The sequence below is a fragment of the Myxine glutinosa genome, unplaced genomic scaffold, assembly GCF_964187855.1.
Source record: "Myxine glutinosa unplaced genomic scaffold, kmMyxGlut1.1 SCAFFOLD_3639, whole genome shotgun sequence".
NCBI lineage: Eukaryota > Metazoa > Chordata > Myxini > Myxiniformes > Myxinidae > Myxine > Myxine glutinosa.
In genome coordinates this window covers 16,186-32,657 of record NW_027619731.1, presented here as the reverse complement: position 1 = coordinate 32,657, position 16,472 = coordinate 16,186, and the positions used below count along the sequence as shown (strand labels likewise).

The following is a 16,472-nucleotide window of genomic DNA, read 5'->3' as shown; positions in this document are numbered from 1 at the left end:
GGCCTCTCTCTCTCTCTCTCTCTGGGCCTCTCTCTCTCTCTCTCTCTCTGGCCTCTCTCTGGGCCTCTCTCTCTGCTCTCTCTCTCTCTGGCCTCTCTCTCTCTTCTCCTCTCTCTCTCTCTCTCTCTAACCCTCTCCCTTTCACTCTCTGTCCGTCCCTCTAACTTGGTACATCCATATTTTGCATTTTTTCCTCGTGTCACCTTGCACTTACATGAGCCAAGATTTTGTATTTGCCAATAAAAAAGGCAGAAACAATTGTATGCCAGTTGTGAGTGTTGCCAAACATTTCAACCTTGCTCTGGATTGTGAAGAATCTACTTTCCTGTCAATGGGACAATGTAATAAAACTACCGGTGTCGATGGACGGAAGTACGATGGAGTGGTAATGGCCACGGCGGACGCTCCAACTGTTCTGCATGTTTTGGCCTGGGAATAAGGGAGATTGGAGTTAGGAATGTTAAACACTGTGCACATGAAAAGGATCAATCAGAAACAAACGTGTAAAAGATTCCAAATTCACATTCCAAGAAGGGAAAACGTGTCGATGATTGAACGTACCAATTCCTTACAGTCGGTGATGGAACTACAGCCAATGTTCACCGATCACGTGTTTCAGCCTGAAAAAGAAAATTCACAATTTATCTCCTTTTGGAAACAAACAAAAAAGGGTGAAAGTGCACGAGACTCTTCATGCAATTCGTTCACAAAACACCATGGAACCATTGATGACAGCACCTCAAGGAGGCATATAACTTTATTGGCCAGGGACAAACAAAATAATCCACAGATGGAGAACAGGTGAATTAGTCAGTAAGGTGAACAGAAAGGTTGGGAATAAAAAAAAAACAAGGTGGGTTGGTTGATGAGGTTGGAGCACAAGAAACGTAACAATTCAGGAACTCTTCTGGAAGGAACGTACCTGTCACGGCCTGCACTGAGCCATGCTTCTAACAGTTTTTTCCCTTTCAGCAACACTCAAGGACTCCCCTTCTCCGTTGTCCCATTCACTGTTCAAGACAAGGATACGGCTGAGTTCGGGGGCACAAGAAACCCCACCAGGAAACATCGGGAAAATCCAGTGCAAGCGATAAAGAATGAGGAAGTCAAGTACGAGAGCAACGATCAAGGAGCTTGGAAAATGTTTAACAGAGTCCAAAACCACTACGATTGAGCCAAGCCGGTGTTTGAGAGTCAGACAACGCACAGCGAGGTGGATGTGGAGCCAAACTCTCAATGTCAACATCATGGTGACCTCTTAGGGCATGTGGGGATCTATACTGACCACCCACCAACTTAAAAAACCAACTGTTGTCAATCTACGATCGAAATGTAGAGTTATCAATTTGTCTCTCCAGAAATGATCCCGGTATAAAATATGTGGAGTAAAGCATGACACTTTGGCCCTAAAACTGGCTGTGTGATCGCATGCCCGCTGGAGTTAAAGTGGCTGCCTGGATGGGATCGATATTGGCACATTCTGAGGAGATTGTCATCAGTAATCTGGAATAACAAACAGTTCTGATAAACAATTGTCATTCCGCCATGACGTTATATCTCATTTTAAATAATCAGCCAAATGGAGCCTCTTAAGACCACTAGAGCGAGCACCTGCGGACCAGAAAATGTCCAAATGAGGTAAGGTGGTTAAAATCTACGTTTGAGAGGCATTCAGAGCACCTGCTCCTAGCCCTAGCAATTGTGAATTATATGGTGGGCTCTTAGTTTTCCACCAGGCAGATGGAACGATTCATCGAACATCCCTTCATGGTCCGAGAGCTAGGTGGATTTTATTTGACATGGAAACTACAAAAGCTTTGTCATGCTGGTGTGGTACAGGTAGCTTACCTGACCCCAGAAAGCCAATTCTTAAGTGCAGCTAGCGGTGGGTGGGGTAGGGGGCGCCACTCAAAGTACCCCCCAGATTGGTTTTATTTGACATAGAGACTACAAGACCAACTCATATGCCAAGTGGTAGGGTGATCTCCACTGACTACAAATCTGCAACTTAAGAAGAAAATTTCTGGTGGGGAGGTCACTTAAGAACAACATTAATTAGTGCTAATTAGGCCTTTATTTGACATATAAGCTACAAAACTGAAATCACATACAACATGTAGAGAATGGTCCCCTCATCAATAAACAACAACTTAAGAACAGAATATGTGGTGGTAAGGTCACTTAAGAAGAGGTCAAAGGTCACGGAATAGGGGTTTCCAGCTCTTAATTACTGTTTGATTACAACATGCCACATGATACACACATGGCGTTGTCAATGAAACCTATATCAGTGGAGCCTGAAGTGAGATACATGAGAAGCAGAAATTTTTCCAATCTTACCACTTCCTTTGATTTCAATCAGCGAAAACATTTTAAAATGTACCTATTTGGCCTTGGCCCCCATGGCTATTTACACTGTTATTTGACATGTAAGCTACAAAACTGAAACCACATGGAAAATGTAGAGTACGGTCCCCTAATCAACGAGCACCACCTTAAGAATAAAATTTGTGCTTGGGAGGTCACTTAAGAACAGGTCAAAAATGCCAATTTTGACTGAATGACCTTTGAACTAGTTTTATTTGACATGTAAGCTACATAACTGAAACCAGATTCAAAATGTATAGAGAATGGCCCCCTCATCAATAAACAACAAGTTAAGAAAAAAATTTGTGGTTCGGAGGTCACTTAAGAACAGGGCATTTAACCCTCTCAATCTGATTGGAAAGTTAAATGGCAACTACTGTACACTGTACATCGATAACACCTGGATAATTAAGTAGGCCTAAAACTCGAGCACAAAACACTCCTGCACAAGAACCAAACACTGAATGCATCCTTCGACGAATTCCTAGTGTTTAGAATGTTAGAAAACGTATTGGAAACTGTTTGCAGTGCCTTGTCCTTCTTGTTTGCAGTGCCTTGTTTGCAGTACCTGTAAGTGTAACATACATTGTATCTGAGATTTGAAATTAAGAGTTACTGTTCGTCATCTTCATTGGATTGCAAAATGTCCTCATCAGAAGAGCAGGGTTCAAAGTTGTCATTATCCTCGGCATCAGTTTCAGTTTCTCCTTCATCAGGAACAAGAGATCCAGGTATTTGTGGTCCATCAAACCATATGACGTCGTAGGCTTGCCCTTGAACCTCCCAGCCATTTTCTGCAGTTGGCTGTTGACATATCATCTTTTTGTTGGCATCCGCCCACATTTTGGCAACAAATGATGCACGCTTGATTTGCTGGGAGACCTCGGCTTCACACGGTGGTATCATGGTTGCATCGATGCCCCGAAGGTTCTCAAGAGGATTCTTCGCTGTGGCCTTTGGTGCATATGTCTTCTGAAACACTTTATAGCGGTGTGCATTGAGTGAAAGTGCTTGAATTGGCTTGGCTCCATACATTCTTGCAGTGAAAGACATGATTACTTCCACTGAATCCAATCCCATTGTCCGTTGCCATCGGACATGTCCGTTGCCATCTCTGCAAATGCGTCTTGAGCATCCTTATAACCCTCAAGAATTTTGAAGGGACGTTTCTTTCCTTTTTTGAAGAAGGCAGATGTGTAATCTGATCCCGTAAATGCATGGAAGCCAGCTAGTGCTTGACAGAGTGGGGTTTCCAAGACTTTGCTAATTGCAGTGATGTCTATGAATCGCCTGTCATTCCTTCCCGATGTCCCAACATCCATCCAAATATGTGCTTTGAACTGCCTGCAGTGATACAGCAGAATGACGGCGACATCTGTATCTGATGCCCTGACTGCTATGTTCTTCGCATTTTCCTTGTCAATGTGACTAACATGAGTGCAGATCAAGGTGTCAGCTTCTTCATGATTGGTTTTCAAGGTCTCTACTTCTTCCTTCATGACTTTCCCATCTTTCACGTAGAAAAGGTAGCATGCTCCAAGATACGAGAGATACACAAGTCGTCCTTGAATTATGTCTGCATATTGCTGGGCCTCCCATTCCATTGCCAGGAATTTTGGTAGCTGCTCTTTGAATGATCTTGACTTTAGACAATCCAAGATATTTCTCGGGCGGTGCTGTTCAGGTCCAGATATGGCGTATTCTTTCTTGTCTGTGTCATCCAGACCTCTTCTTGCTCTTTCACAGTCTTTTATTGATAGGACTGGATATGCGTCAAAGATGAGATGCACTCTTCCACGGGAGAGAGCGGTGACTTGTCTTAAAATGCCGGCTGCCAAGGCTCCATACGTTCCTGGAATGTGGGGTGGAAGAACATGTAGCAGGAACATACCATCAACCACATAGGCATCAACTGAGCTTGGTGTGACAGAGGGAACTTTGCTCTCTAACAGCTCCAGAAGGCCACTCTTTTCCGTCTTGACCATACAACCGTCTGTGCTGCACATGGACAGTGGAACCGGTGTCAGTGGATATGAAAAGATATGTTTCAAATCAAGTTTTCTCTGACAAGCAATGACAACCAGGCGTCCCATAAGGTCACGAGTGCACACAAGTGATGCAACACGTTTGTCTCTGTTACGCTTATTTACTGTGCCATTTTCCATGAAGGTTCTGAGCTTCTCCCTTTTGATTGGCCGTTCAAACCGATTTGGATCTTCAATGCAGGCATCAACAAATTCGTTGTATCTGGCTTGTCCTTTCTCCCGGATGGCCAGCAAACATGTCTTGATGGAATCTGTCGCTGCCTTACCAGTGCTGATGTTATACAGCCTATCCGATATTTCAGTGTACTTAAATGGATTGCATGAGTCTTTTATCTGGTTTACAACCTTATGCAAATCGCTTGTGTCCCTTCTGATGCGGGCTGGGTGGAGTTCAGCTGTGATGTCTTCCGTTTGAGATAGTCCGGTTATTGCTAATGCCCTTGATATAATTGCTGCTCTGGTGGACTTGGTTAACATCCAGCGAAGACGTGCACTGAAGTTGTTTGTCATGGATGATATACCAGTCCGTCTGGATGCAGAATCGGCATTTACTGTCTGTTCCAGTGTAAGATCTACTGGGCATCTACTGAATGCCTTGTCAGTCCTTTTAACCGTAAAGACACCGTTTTCCAAGATAGAACGAAGTCCTGGGTGAGTACTGTCCATGTTTACCAAGTCCAACTGAAACTTCGTGAGCCACCGTGAGTAATTGACATGGTTTGTGGCGAAGAACAAGTGTATGATTGGTGTTAGTGCATGAGTGAACAGGTCCACGTCGTTTGTTCGAATTGCTCGCTCCAGAAGGTGGAAGTCGTGGATAAAGTCGATGTAAATCATCCAGAATTGGGCAGTTGGTCCATGTGTCCCTGATCGGGTTTGGACAGCATACTCCTTGTATGACGTGACACATCTTGTGAACGCAGAAGATGATTCTATTTGTGTCCATGTCTCTTCATCCTGTTTTGTTTGTAACCTTGAAAGTAAATCTTCAACTTCATCATTGCCTTCAAATGTCTCAAGGAATGCTTGGAAGTGTATCAGTTCAAATGCCAAGGCCAGTATCGGGTGCAACCGTTTGCATCTGTTGAAGTGCTTGCCACTCAGAAAACCATTCAGGGATCCAGCAGCTAGGACATCTGTGGCTCGCAGCATTTCTGGGCCACCAGATGCATCGATCAGTTTCCCTAGGGCTCTAAAGAAAGCCATTTCTATGTGGAATGGACCAAGCATGATGAAGACCTTGTCGAACCTGGGCGACTCGGTAACCTGAATCTGCATGGCAGGTTTGGCAGCATTGAGGTCATAGGTTACAACACCATACTGCTGACCGCACTCTTGCGCACAATTCTGTGTGGTGATTAGGGTATCCTGTATAACATCAAGCGACGTTATTGGCTTGTTCAAGTTTTTCATATACAAGACATTTTGTTCTGGAGTTGTGTCTGGGCATATCAAAGCATTGAATCCTACCCACATGGGAATGTTAGCCATCTGCAAGGCATGACATATCATCCATGCAAGGTCCTTGTCTAGAGCTAGCTTCCGATTAGCAGGCCGGTTGTCAACATCGGTGGTTTCATAATCAAATGTGCCCATTCGGGGTTTTTTACGGTATGGCTCAAGGGGCTGTTCCCGAACATGCAGTTTTCTCTTTCTTGATACTTTTTCTGGCTGTGATGTTGTTGGCGCAACTTGATTAACGGGTCTGCTTGTCCCTACCACATCTTTATTTTGATACAAGATACCCATTGTATCGTGAAGAGTGTCGGCTCCTGACAATGTCTCAGACAGTTCATCAAAATTGTCGAACGCCAAACCAAACACCTGATCAAGAAGGGTTCCCTCCGGACAGGTCTGCTCCGTACTCTGAATGGCATCTCCTAAGGATGTCTCCAGTGTCTCAATGGTGTGGTAATTGACAACATGGCCAAATCTGTTCAACATTTCAATCAGCTTCCTGCTACCAGTCATAGACTTGATTGCCATTCCGAGAATTATCTGTTTGGCTGGTTTTACTTTCCCCCTTTGAGTAACGAATAAGGCATCCTGGCTTGAGGACAAGGCACGACGTTTGAGTTTTGGAGTGTACAAGTTTTGATTGGGGCCCCCGTACAAGACCTGAAAGAAATCTATCAACATATCTGGGACAGTAACTTCACCCTCATACAGGTTTTGCAGAGTGGGAGGTTCAGGTAGAGGTGTGATTTGTGCATGTTTGATTGCTTTACGCAAGAGTAAGGCAGCCTTATGAATGACAGCTTCAGGCGATGCTGCATAATCATAGGCTGTATGGATAAGGTGCTCACCTAAACCTGTGGGATAAACAATGGCCCCTGCCTTTCTAGCCCTACCTTTACACTCTACCCTAATTATGTCACCAAATTTATTCTGTAAGTTTGTTGCCAAATTTCTGGCTGTAGAAATTGGAGTCTCACCGGCGTCTTCACAAAGCTCTTGGTACCGAGTGAAGATGGATGTAAGAAGTTCAGGCCTTTTGCCAAATATAACTGATTTCTCGATGTAAGCATATAAACCTAACAAAGAAATGCTACCTGCAATAGCAGTAGGCCTATGGAGAGACTGTGCATTGGAAAGGTAAGTACTTCTGCAACTGTGATGGTACCGAACCTCTTTACATCGAAAGTCGACACCAGAGATCAGTCCAAGAAGGCTGTTGTCCTTTTTATCAGCTGCAGCAGTTTTTATTTTTATCTCAGCTTCGAGAGTTTCACATTCACCAAGATGTTCTTCTCTACCACCCTTCTTCTTCCTAGCTTTCTTGCAAAACAGGCAAATGCGTGGGAAAATACCCGAGGTAGACGTTGACGGGGCAAAATCACATGATGAACGCAGGGTCTTCTCACTTGATGCATGTGTCTGGGTTTTTTCTGTTGTATCATCACGTGGCACGGCAGTAAAGTTTTTGTAACAGTTCACGTGATAGCCATGGCTACTGTCGGATTCATCTGGCAGCGACTGAATTATCGTATAGTACTTGGATGTGACAAAATTTCGTTTTTGTCTCCTCCTTGCTGCTACATTGATGATGGATGACCAATGGTCTTCAGTGATGGGTGCGATGTTGCCAGTGGTCTCATCTGCTTTTCCCACATGGAGGATACACTTCCTGCCAGGGTCAGGAGCTACCCCGCTAGCATGCTCCATAATCAAGCATAGGCCTCACCTGAAATAAAAAAATGACATATGTTAGTGGGTTCGAAAATCAACAAAAGTTGGGGGCATGTTATTTCTTATGGAGAAAATGAAACATGGATCTCTGAAGGTTTTTGCATGTGTCGATTATAATGCTCCTATTATCAGATTGTGTGGAAATCAGAAACGCAAAACCTCTCTTTAAGGGCATTATAATGTAAATTAGATTAGGTATGTCGTTAATCGTTGACATGTCTGACAGGTCTAATAGTCCAAGATCTGGGTGGATTTTATTTGGCATGGAAACTACAAAAGCTTAGTCATGCTGGTGTAGTACAGCAGCTTACCTGACCCCAGAAAGCCAATTCTTAAGTGCAGCTAGCGGTGGGTGGGGTCCTTCAAATATTATTTCTCGGAATTTGGTGAATTATTTTCGAGTATGTTAGATGAGGAATCCTTGGAGTTTATAATTTACAGGAAATTGCTGGACAGGGAATTCCTCAAATATAATTTCTCAGAAATTGTTGAAGTATAGTTTGTACAGGCAATTCTAAGAAATTACTTGTAGTAATTTAGAAGAAATTTTACCTGTACTAATTTAGCAGAAATTGTTATAATAAATGTTACAGCTTTTACATTGTCTTCACAGTTTACAAGTTTCTCATGTAATTAAGTGCAGAAAACCCCTATTCCGTGACCTTTGACCTCTTCTTAAGTAACCTTACCACCACATATTCTGTTCTTAAGTTGTGGTTTATTGATGAGGGGACCATTGTCTACATTTTGTATGTGATTTCAGTTTTGTAGCTTACATGTCAAATAACAGTGTTATTAGCCATGGGGGTCAAACAGGTGCATTTTAAAATGTTTTCGCTGATTGAAATCAAAGGAAATGGTATTGGAAAATTTCTGCTTCTCATGTATCTCACTTCAGGCTCCACTGATATAGGTTTCAATGACAACGCCATGTGTGTATCATGTGGCATGTTGTAATCAAACAGTAATTAAGAGCTGGAAACCCCTATTCCGTTACCTTTGACCTCTTCTTAAGTGACCTTACCACCACATATTCTGTTCTTAAGTTGTTGTTTATTGATGAGGGGACCATTCTCTACATGTTGTATGTGATTTCAGTTTTGTAGCTTATATGTCAAATAAAGGCCTAATTAGCACTAATTAATGTTGTTCTTAAGTGACCTCCCCACCAGAAATTTTCTTCTTAAGTTGCAGATTTGTAGTCGGTGGAGATCACCCTACCACTTGGCATATGAGTTGGTCTTGTAGTCTCTATGTCAAATAAAACCAATCTGGGGGGTACTTTGAGTGGCAACCCCTACCCCACCCACCGCTAGCTGCACTTAAGAATTGGCTTTTTGGGGTCAGGTAAGCTACCTGTACCACACCAGCATGACAAAGCTTTTGTAGTTTCCATGTCAAATAAAATCCACCTAGCTCTCGGACCATCAGGAGGACCCGTGATCCATGATGTTGCACCAAGCACCACGTTGATAGACCAGACAGAAGTTTCAGTCGAATCCGCCGAGGATCGAATTCCAGAAAGGTCAATTGGGCTACCAAACGATGGTAACAAAATAACAAATACATGTGCTGCATATGGTAACCAATGGTAAATTGCATTAGAATAAGCAGTTCATGCAAAGCATTTATGGACTTACCAAAGATGCTTGTGACTCCATGATTTTCAACAAGGTACGTCACGTATTTTCCAATGAGGGACAGGTTGACGTCTCTGTGGTGGGATGTGCAGCGTAAAAAGGTCATTGTGACTCCTCAAATTGGTCAATGCAGAGCACAGTCATAGAGCAGGGTAAAGTGAAGGGAGAATAATTTCTAAATGTTAATCGAATGAATACCCGTTCGCTTTCATCGGAGTAAACGTCGCAGCAACGATTCCCTGCAGGTCAAATTGATCCATGAATGCAACCGCGGTGCAGAAATCAAATGAAACCTGGACAAGCAGCAAAACAAAATGCAAAAAAAGGTTAGCATCGTCGAAGGTCACAACGTTGCACAAAACTAGAACGGCACTCGTTAGGGTGCATCCTTTGGAATTGTAAGGTAAGTCATGTGGGTACTCAAAGGGTTTCCGGACAGCGTCACGCCACACGAATCCTGGTAAATAAAAAGCGGGTGTGACGAAGGCGTACGTGTTGGTGTCACCCGGAGACCCTGCATGGCCATACCGAGTTGGTTGCATAGTTGCTGATGTCAGGCAGGGTGTCATCGGACGCTGAGAATAATTCTCCTGGAAGATGAAGCGGTGCACCGTACACTAGCTCTGCAGTGGAGCATCCAAGGTTGTCTTTTATAACAGCTCACATACCAAGCAGTACCATAGGTATGACATCTGTCCAGTGTGTGGAATTGTCATGTGCTTTCAGGGAAAACTCGAGCTGGCGGTGGACCCCCAAGTAACCTTTCTGTCCAGTGTGTGGAATTGCCATGTGCTTTCAGGGAAAACTCGAGCTGGCGGTGGACCCCCAAGTAACCTTTCTGTCCAGTGTGTGGAATTGTCATGCGCTTTCACGGAAGACTCGAGTTGGCGGTGGACCCCCAAGTAACCTTTGAGGCGGAAATCCAGAGGTGGCTGTGTGAACCCCCTCCCGGCCTATCCCCTGTCCACTCCCGGTCCCACTATCCACAAGGATGCCGCCTGGGCTCCAGCCCTGGGCCCCCTGCTGGAGGTGGGAAGAGTGGGGGGTGGGGAAAGAGGAGGGGGGGTGGGGGGCTAAACATGGGAAGAGGTGAACTTTGGGATTTTTGTTTTTTTGAATGAAATGAATTTATGGTGGACTTTATTTTTATTGTAATTTGTTTGATTATTGTTTTTGATTTATTGTTCATTTACTTGCTTGATTATTGTTCTTGATTTATTGTTATTTATTTGGTTTTGATGGTTTTTTTTTACCTTTCTTTGTTAATAAAAAAGGCTTAGGCCATTAAAATACCCTTCCCTCGCTAGAACGCGAGAGGTGCAGCCACAGCTGAGATTAAGATAAGCTCCACATGGTGGAGTTGGAAGCTAACAACATGGTGCCCCACAAACGGCCAACAAGATGGTGGAGTTGGAAGTTAACAACATGGTGCCCCACAAACACCCAACAAGATAGTGGAGTTGGAAGTTAACAACATGGTGCTCCACAAACACCTAACAAGATGGTGGAGTTGGAAGTTATGATTGAGCATTTGGACCCAGATGTGATTATGATTACAGAAGCTAAACCAAAGGTGAGCTCCATGAGAATCACAACAACCTCTTTCAATTGCAAGATGTAATATTTTTAGCAATTTGGACGGCGGTCAAGGCAACACCAGGTGTTTTAATACAGGTAAAGCCAACGCTGCAGGGGATTGAGAGAGCCTTTCATTCTAATTTCAGCGAGTCGGTTTGGTATACTGGTACTTTCCACGCAAGGGAGACTTGCCATGGGATGCGTTTACTGCAGTCCATCAAGTAGTTACTTTAATGGGAATAAATTAAATACGCTTTTGAGAACCATTGGTGATAGATCGGAGCTTCATATTGTTGCGGTTTTGAGTTTTGTACAATAAAGGTTAAATTTCCCCCTCATAGTAAGTCACATTACAACATGTAGCCTTGCGATAGTGCAGTTATCTCTTAGTATTTGTGAGCATAGTCCTTTTCCTGTGTTAGTCTTGCGTTGAGTAGAATAATGAGAGTAAATCCTTTTCACGGTTTCATTGCCTTATGCTGCCTCCATTGCCTTATGCCTCTTATGCCTCTTTATGCTGCCTTTGGCTTTTTTGGCGCGAATTGACACGAGGCGGGCCTGGCAGGTCGAGTCGGGACCGAATGAGGGCGGCGAAGAAGTTGACGGTAAGCGCATGCCGCCAATCAGGGCTCAAAGGGAGTGGCGGCGGCAATGCGTCACAGGGCGTGGTTGGAACGTTCCAGAGGGCTCAGGGCGTGTCCATATAACCCGTTGCGCGAAGCCACCAGGAGCAGTGAGGGAGTACAGCAGTAAGAGGCAGTTCAGCGAGTTGAGTGCGGTGAGTTCGGTGAGTTATGAGCTATTGGAGAGGCACGTATTGATGAGAGTTACCAGATCGGAGAAAGACGCGCATGAACCGAGGATAAGCGCTCGTATTAAAGTGACGCTCGGTTGAGCTGGAGGCTGAGCCTCTCTTGCATTGGGTTACGTGAGTGATAGCGCGCTGGTAACTCGACGCGTTGTGGAAAGCCACCGAGAGACGTGTACATTTCTCTCCTGCCTCATCTGCTGACTTTTGTTCGAGAGACGCGCTGCGAGGATCCTTCCCACCACCTGCTTGCCATCTTCGCGGGACGTGCTGGGACCGTGGAGAGCACGCCGGGCCGCCATTCCTGGACGACCAAGGCAGCGTGTGGACACCAGCCTACCTGCAATTCCCCTGTGTGAGTGTGACCGGGCCCAAGTCTGGGCATTAAGAATAAGACTGATTAAGTTCTGCTCTGTGTCTGCTTTCTACCGACTTGTACATAAGTGTAAATAATAATGAAATTGTGTTATTCCTTTTATTCGACCGTCTTGTGTTTTCCATCATCGACTAAGCGTGGTACGAATAGAACCGCTCTAATCGGGGTCCAATATTAACGGTAACTGCACGGACCACGTGGTACGCAATCCGCTCGGTGTACTCAAATTACACGTGGCTCGTGCGAGGCTTGCTTCCCCGCTTCCGTGGCGGTGCAGGTATTTAGGTACGTGCAAGACTTGGTCCTGAAACCCTACCTTGCGTTTGCCCGGAAGGGGCGTTTCAAGTCTCGGTTACGCCGGCCCAGAAAGAACAAGGGGCTTAATCTCCCCTTGGTAAGGGTAGGAAGGGTGGCGGAAAACCGTAACAATATAGTTATCGCCGGGGATTTCAACGAACCAGTTATAGATTGGAGCTTCATATAGTTATCGCCGGAGATTTCAACTAACCAGTTATAGTTCGGAGCTTCCTCTAGTTATCGCCGGGGATTTCAAGTAACCAGTTACAGATTGGAGCTCCTGGCACGTGAATGCTTCACCTGATCACCCGGCCCACGGTGTAATTGAACATTGAAGGTTCACTTTTCATCTCGGTATATAACATTGCCCACTTGACCGTCAAGAGCAGGGATCCAATATGTTAGATCTACTGATCACAAATGCTTTGGAGGATACAGTGAATTATTTGCACCATCTCTGCTTGGAAGCAGCCATCATTGCTGTGTACTTGCTGAACTTGGTCTTGAAGGCAGAGATTAGAAACCACGAAGGACTTGTAAATATGAACTCAATAAAGGGGGACTTCAAATTAATGAATGAAACGCTTGAAAAGGTTCCATGGAACAAGAGGATGGTATTCATGTCGTGTGAAGATGCGTGGCATTTTTTCAGGGACAGGTTTGAACGATGCATGAGGGACTTCATCCAAAAAGTGTTCCTTCTGGAAGCAGGAGCAAGCGCAGGAAGCCACACATCTCAAGAGAAGACTTGTCCCAGTCATGCAAGAAATTGAGAGCTTGGAAAAAATACACAGAAACGTGCAGCAAGTTGGATCATGCGAAATATGCTAAAGAATGAAAATAAATTACGTCAACCAACCAGACTGGACTGCCAAAATATAAGGAAAACCTAGTGAAGAACACGAGCATTAACCCAAAGGTGTTTTGGAAATATGCAAATAGCAAGATGAAGACTAAGCCAGGTGTGGGTGATATAATGGATGCTCATGGAAATAAAGTAGAAAATGTCCAAGTGAAAGTTGAACTTTTCAAGAATTGTTTCAGCGGTGTTTTCACAGTTGAGGGCCGGCACAACTTTCCAGAAGTTGATCACAAATTCAGGATGGAGGATGTTCAAATAAGAGGCCAGAGTTCAAGAAAAGCTCCTAAACTTGAAGGGAGCAGGGCTGGACTCCATACACCCACGCTGCCTGACGGAGACCGCCGCTGCCATCGCCAAACCAGTGCAACTAATGTTATGTGAATGTTATGAAGAAGGTGGATTACCACAAGACTGGAAGATAGCAAACATAGGAAGGCTGTAGAGAACTACCGCCCAATTTGTTTGACATCCGTAATAGGGAAGTTGATGGAAGGTCCCATGTGTGATGCGTTAACAGAACATATGATGCATAACCTATTCGCTGACAGTCAACATAGGTCCCAATAGTCACAATAGATCATGGATCACCCAACTATTGTGTGCACTGGAGGAGATGACGTCACTGCTCACAAATGGAATCAGGTATTCTCTATCTGGATTATTCCTCACAAAGGGAATCAGATATTCTCTGTCTGGATTTTTGTAAAGCATTTGATGCAGTTCCTCACAGATGACTTCTTGACAGGGTAACAGCATATGGTATAGACGGGAAGTTCCTCAGATGTATTACAGCATTCTTGACAGGGAAACAGTAGAGTGACCATCAATGGGACAAGCTCAAGGTGTACTCCAGTGAAGAGTGGCATTCCCCAAGGGAGCATCATTGGAACTCTGCTTTTCATCATGTTCATCAATGACCTGCCAGAGATCCTTGGAAGCTGCATCGACATCTTCGCTGATGACACCAAAATCTTAGGACTGGTGACTAATGGGAATCAAGTTGTGTCACTGACTTGGACAAGGCACAGATTTGGTCTAACACTTGGCAATCACCTTGTAATGAGAGAAATTGTAAAGTTCTGCTTGTGTGGATGTTTAACTCAAGAAACAACTAGAACAACACTCAGTAGAGGGCATACCTCCGCCAGGTGAACAGTTTACGTTTTGTATCACAGAGTAGACCAGAAAATCACAATACAGAATCACATACTGTATAATAAAAATCATCCGTCCACAACTTTTTGAGATATCCTGCGTTGTATCGTTTTTGGCCCCATCTCCCAATAGTTAAGAATCGCTTTAAAAAATTATACTATCCGGATCCGAATCCGGATTTTCACCAAAATCGAATCATTCGTCCTTGTCACATGTGCTGCATCTCTGCCAAATTTCGCCCGAATCTGTCCACAACTTTTTGAGATATCTTGTTCACAAACAAACAAATGAACGAGAGCCACTCAGTAGAGCGCATACTCCCGCAAAAGAAATGATGGGGAGCACGAGGGAGGAGAGCAATGATGATTGATGGGGAACAAGAATGAGGGACAGGGGGCAGGGGGACAAGGGATGGGGGACATGAGGAAGGGGGACGGGGGGGACAGGAGGAAGGGGGACGAGGGACAGGAGGAAGGGGAACGAGGGACAGGAGGAAGGGGAACGAGGGACAGGAGGAAGGGGAACGAGGGACAGGGGGACGAGGGACAGGAGGAAGGGGAACGAGGGACAGGAGGAAGGGGAACGAGGGACAGGAGGAAGGGGAACGAGGGACAGGGGGACGAGGGACAGGAGGAAGGGAAACGAGGGACAGGAGGAAGGGAAACGAGGGACAGGAGGAAGGGAAACGAGGGACAGGAGGAAGGGGGAACGAGGGACAGGAGGAAGGGGGAACGAGGGACAGGAGGAAGGGGGAACGAGGGACAGGAGGAAGGGGGAACGAGGGACAGGAGGAAGGGGGAACGAGGGACAGGAGGAAGGGGGAACGAGGGACAGGAGGAAGGGGGAACGAGGGACAGGAGGAAGGGGGAACGAGGGACAGGAGGAAGGGGTAACGAGGGACAGGAGGAAGGGGGAACGAGGGACAGGAGGAAGGGGGAACGAGGGACAGGAGGAAGGGGGAACGAGGGACAGGAGGCAGGGGGAAGGGTTACGAGGGGCGAGGGGGTTGAGGGGGCTACGAGGGGCGAGGAGGCTACGAGGGGCGGGGGGGCTACGAGGAGCGGGGGGGCTACGAGGGGCGGGGGGCTACGAGGGGCGGGGGGGGCTACGAGGGGCGGGGGGGTTACGAGGGGCGAGGGGGTTACGAGGGGCGAGGGGGTTACGAGGGGGTTACGAGGGCTGAGGGGGTTACGAGGGCTGAGGGGGTTACGAGGGGCGAGGGGGTTACGAGGGGCGAGGGGGTTACGAGGGGCGAGGGGGTTACGAGAGGCGAGGGGGTTACGAGAGGCGAGGGGGTTACGAGCGGCGAGGGGGTTACGAGAGGCGAGGGGGTTACGAGCGGCGAGGGGGTTACGAGGGGCGAGGGGGTTACGAGGGGCGAGGGGGTTACGAGCGGCGAGGGGGTTACGAGGGGCGAGGGGGTTACGAGCGGCGAGGGGGTTACGAGGGGCGAGGGGGTTACGAGGGGCGAGGGGGTTACGAGGGGCGAGGGGGTTACGAGGGGCGAGGGGGTTACGAGCGGCGAGGGGGTTACGAGCGGCGAGGGGGTTACGAGGGGCGAGGGGGTTACGAGGGGCGAGGGGGTTACGAGGGGCGAGGGGGTTACGAGGGGCGAGGGGGTTACGAGGGGCGAGGGGGTTACGAGGGGCAGGGGGTTACGAGGGGCAGGGGGTTACGAGGGGCGAGGGGGTTACGAGGGGCGAGGGGGTTACGAGGGGCGAGGGGGTTACGAGGGGCAGGGGGTTACGAGGGGCAGGGGGTACACTACAGGGGACGAGGGACGAGAAGCAATGAAACCTTTTAAATAAAAACTACCGGGTCTGTACGCGTCATCCCCGGAATCAAATTATTTATTATAAAAATCCTAAACGCTCTTTCACCAATACTATTCATATTACTTACTATTCGTATTAATATTAATATAAACAGCTACAATGAACTCTACAAGTATCATAGAATCAAAATTTGTAATGATATATTTACACACAAGACACAACTTACTTTAAAGACGAAGTTAATGATTCATATGTTCATAAGGAGAACACGTAGCACTCTTGGGTCACGAGGTGCAGGCCGGTGATGCTCGGCAAGGCAGCCAATCAGAACACAGGTCACAGGGTCCAGCCGTGAGAAGAAGCCCCGCCCTGTATGTTCG

The 16,472-nt window shown here is 46.3% G+C and overlaps 1 protein-coding gene across 2 annotated transcripts; it reads right to left on the bottom strand.

Annotated features, from left to right (window-relative positions):
* Positions 1-118: 118 nt before the first annotated feature.
* LOC137430940 (uncharacterized) lies at positions 119-16,466 on the bottom strand. 2 transcript variants are annotated; one of them, XR_013621732.1, is made up of 5 exons: positions 16,319-16,462; positions 9,440-9,534; positions 9,242-9,315; positions 923-1,010; positions 119-620 (listed from the first exon to the last, which is right to left on the bottom strand). XR_013621732.1 is itself a non-coding variant. In XM_078769641.1 (4 exons), exon 4 carries the CDS (start codon positions 7,575-7,577, stop codon positions 3,423-3,425), a length of 4,155 nt encoding a protein of 1,384 aa, XP_078625767.1. In that variant the 5' UTR covers positions 7,578-7,596; positions 9,242-9,315; positions 9,440-9,534; positions 16,319-16,466; the 3' UTR covers positions 2,056-3,422. The 2 variants fall into 2 exon arrangements, 1 of the variants encoding a protein (XP_078625767.1); XM_078769641.1 differs by lacking the exons at positions 119-620; positions 923-1,010 and adding an exon at positions 2,056-7,596 and having other exon boundaries at positions 16,319-16,466.
* Between the last annotated feature and the right edge of the window lie 6 nt (positions 16,467-16,472).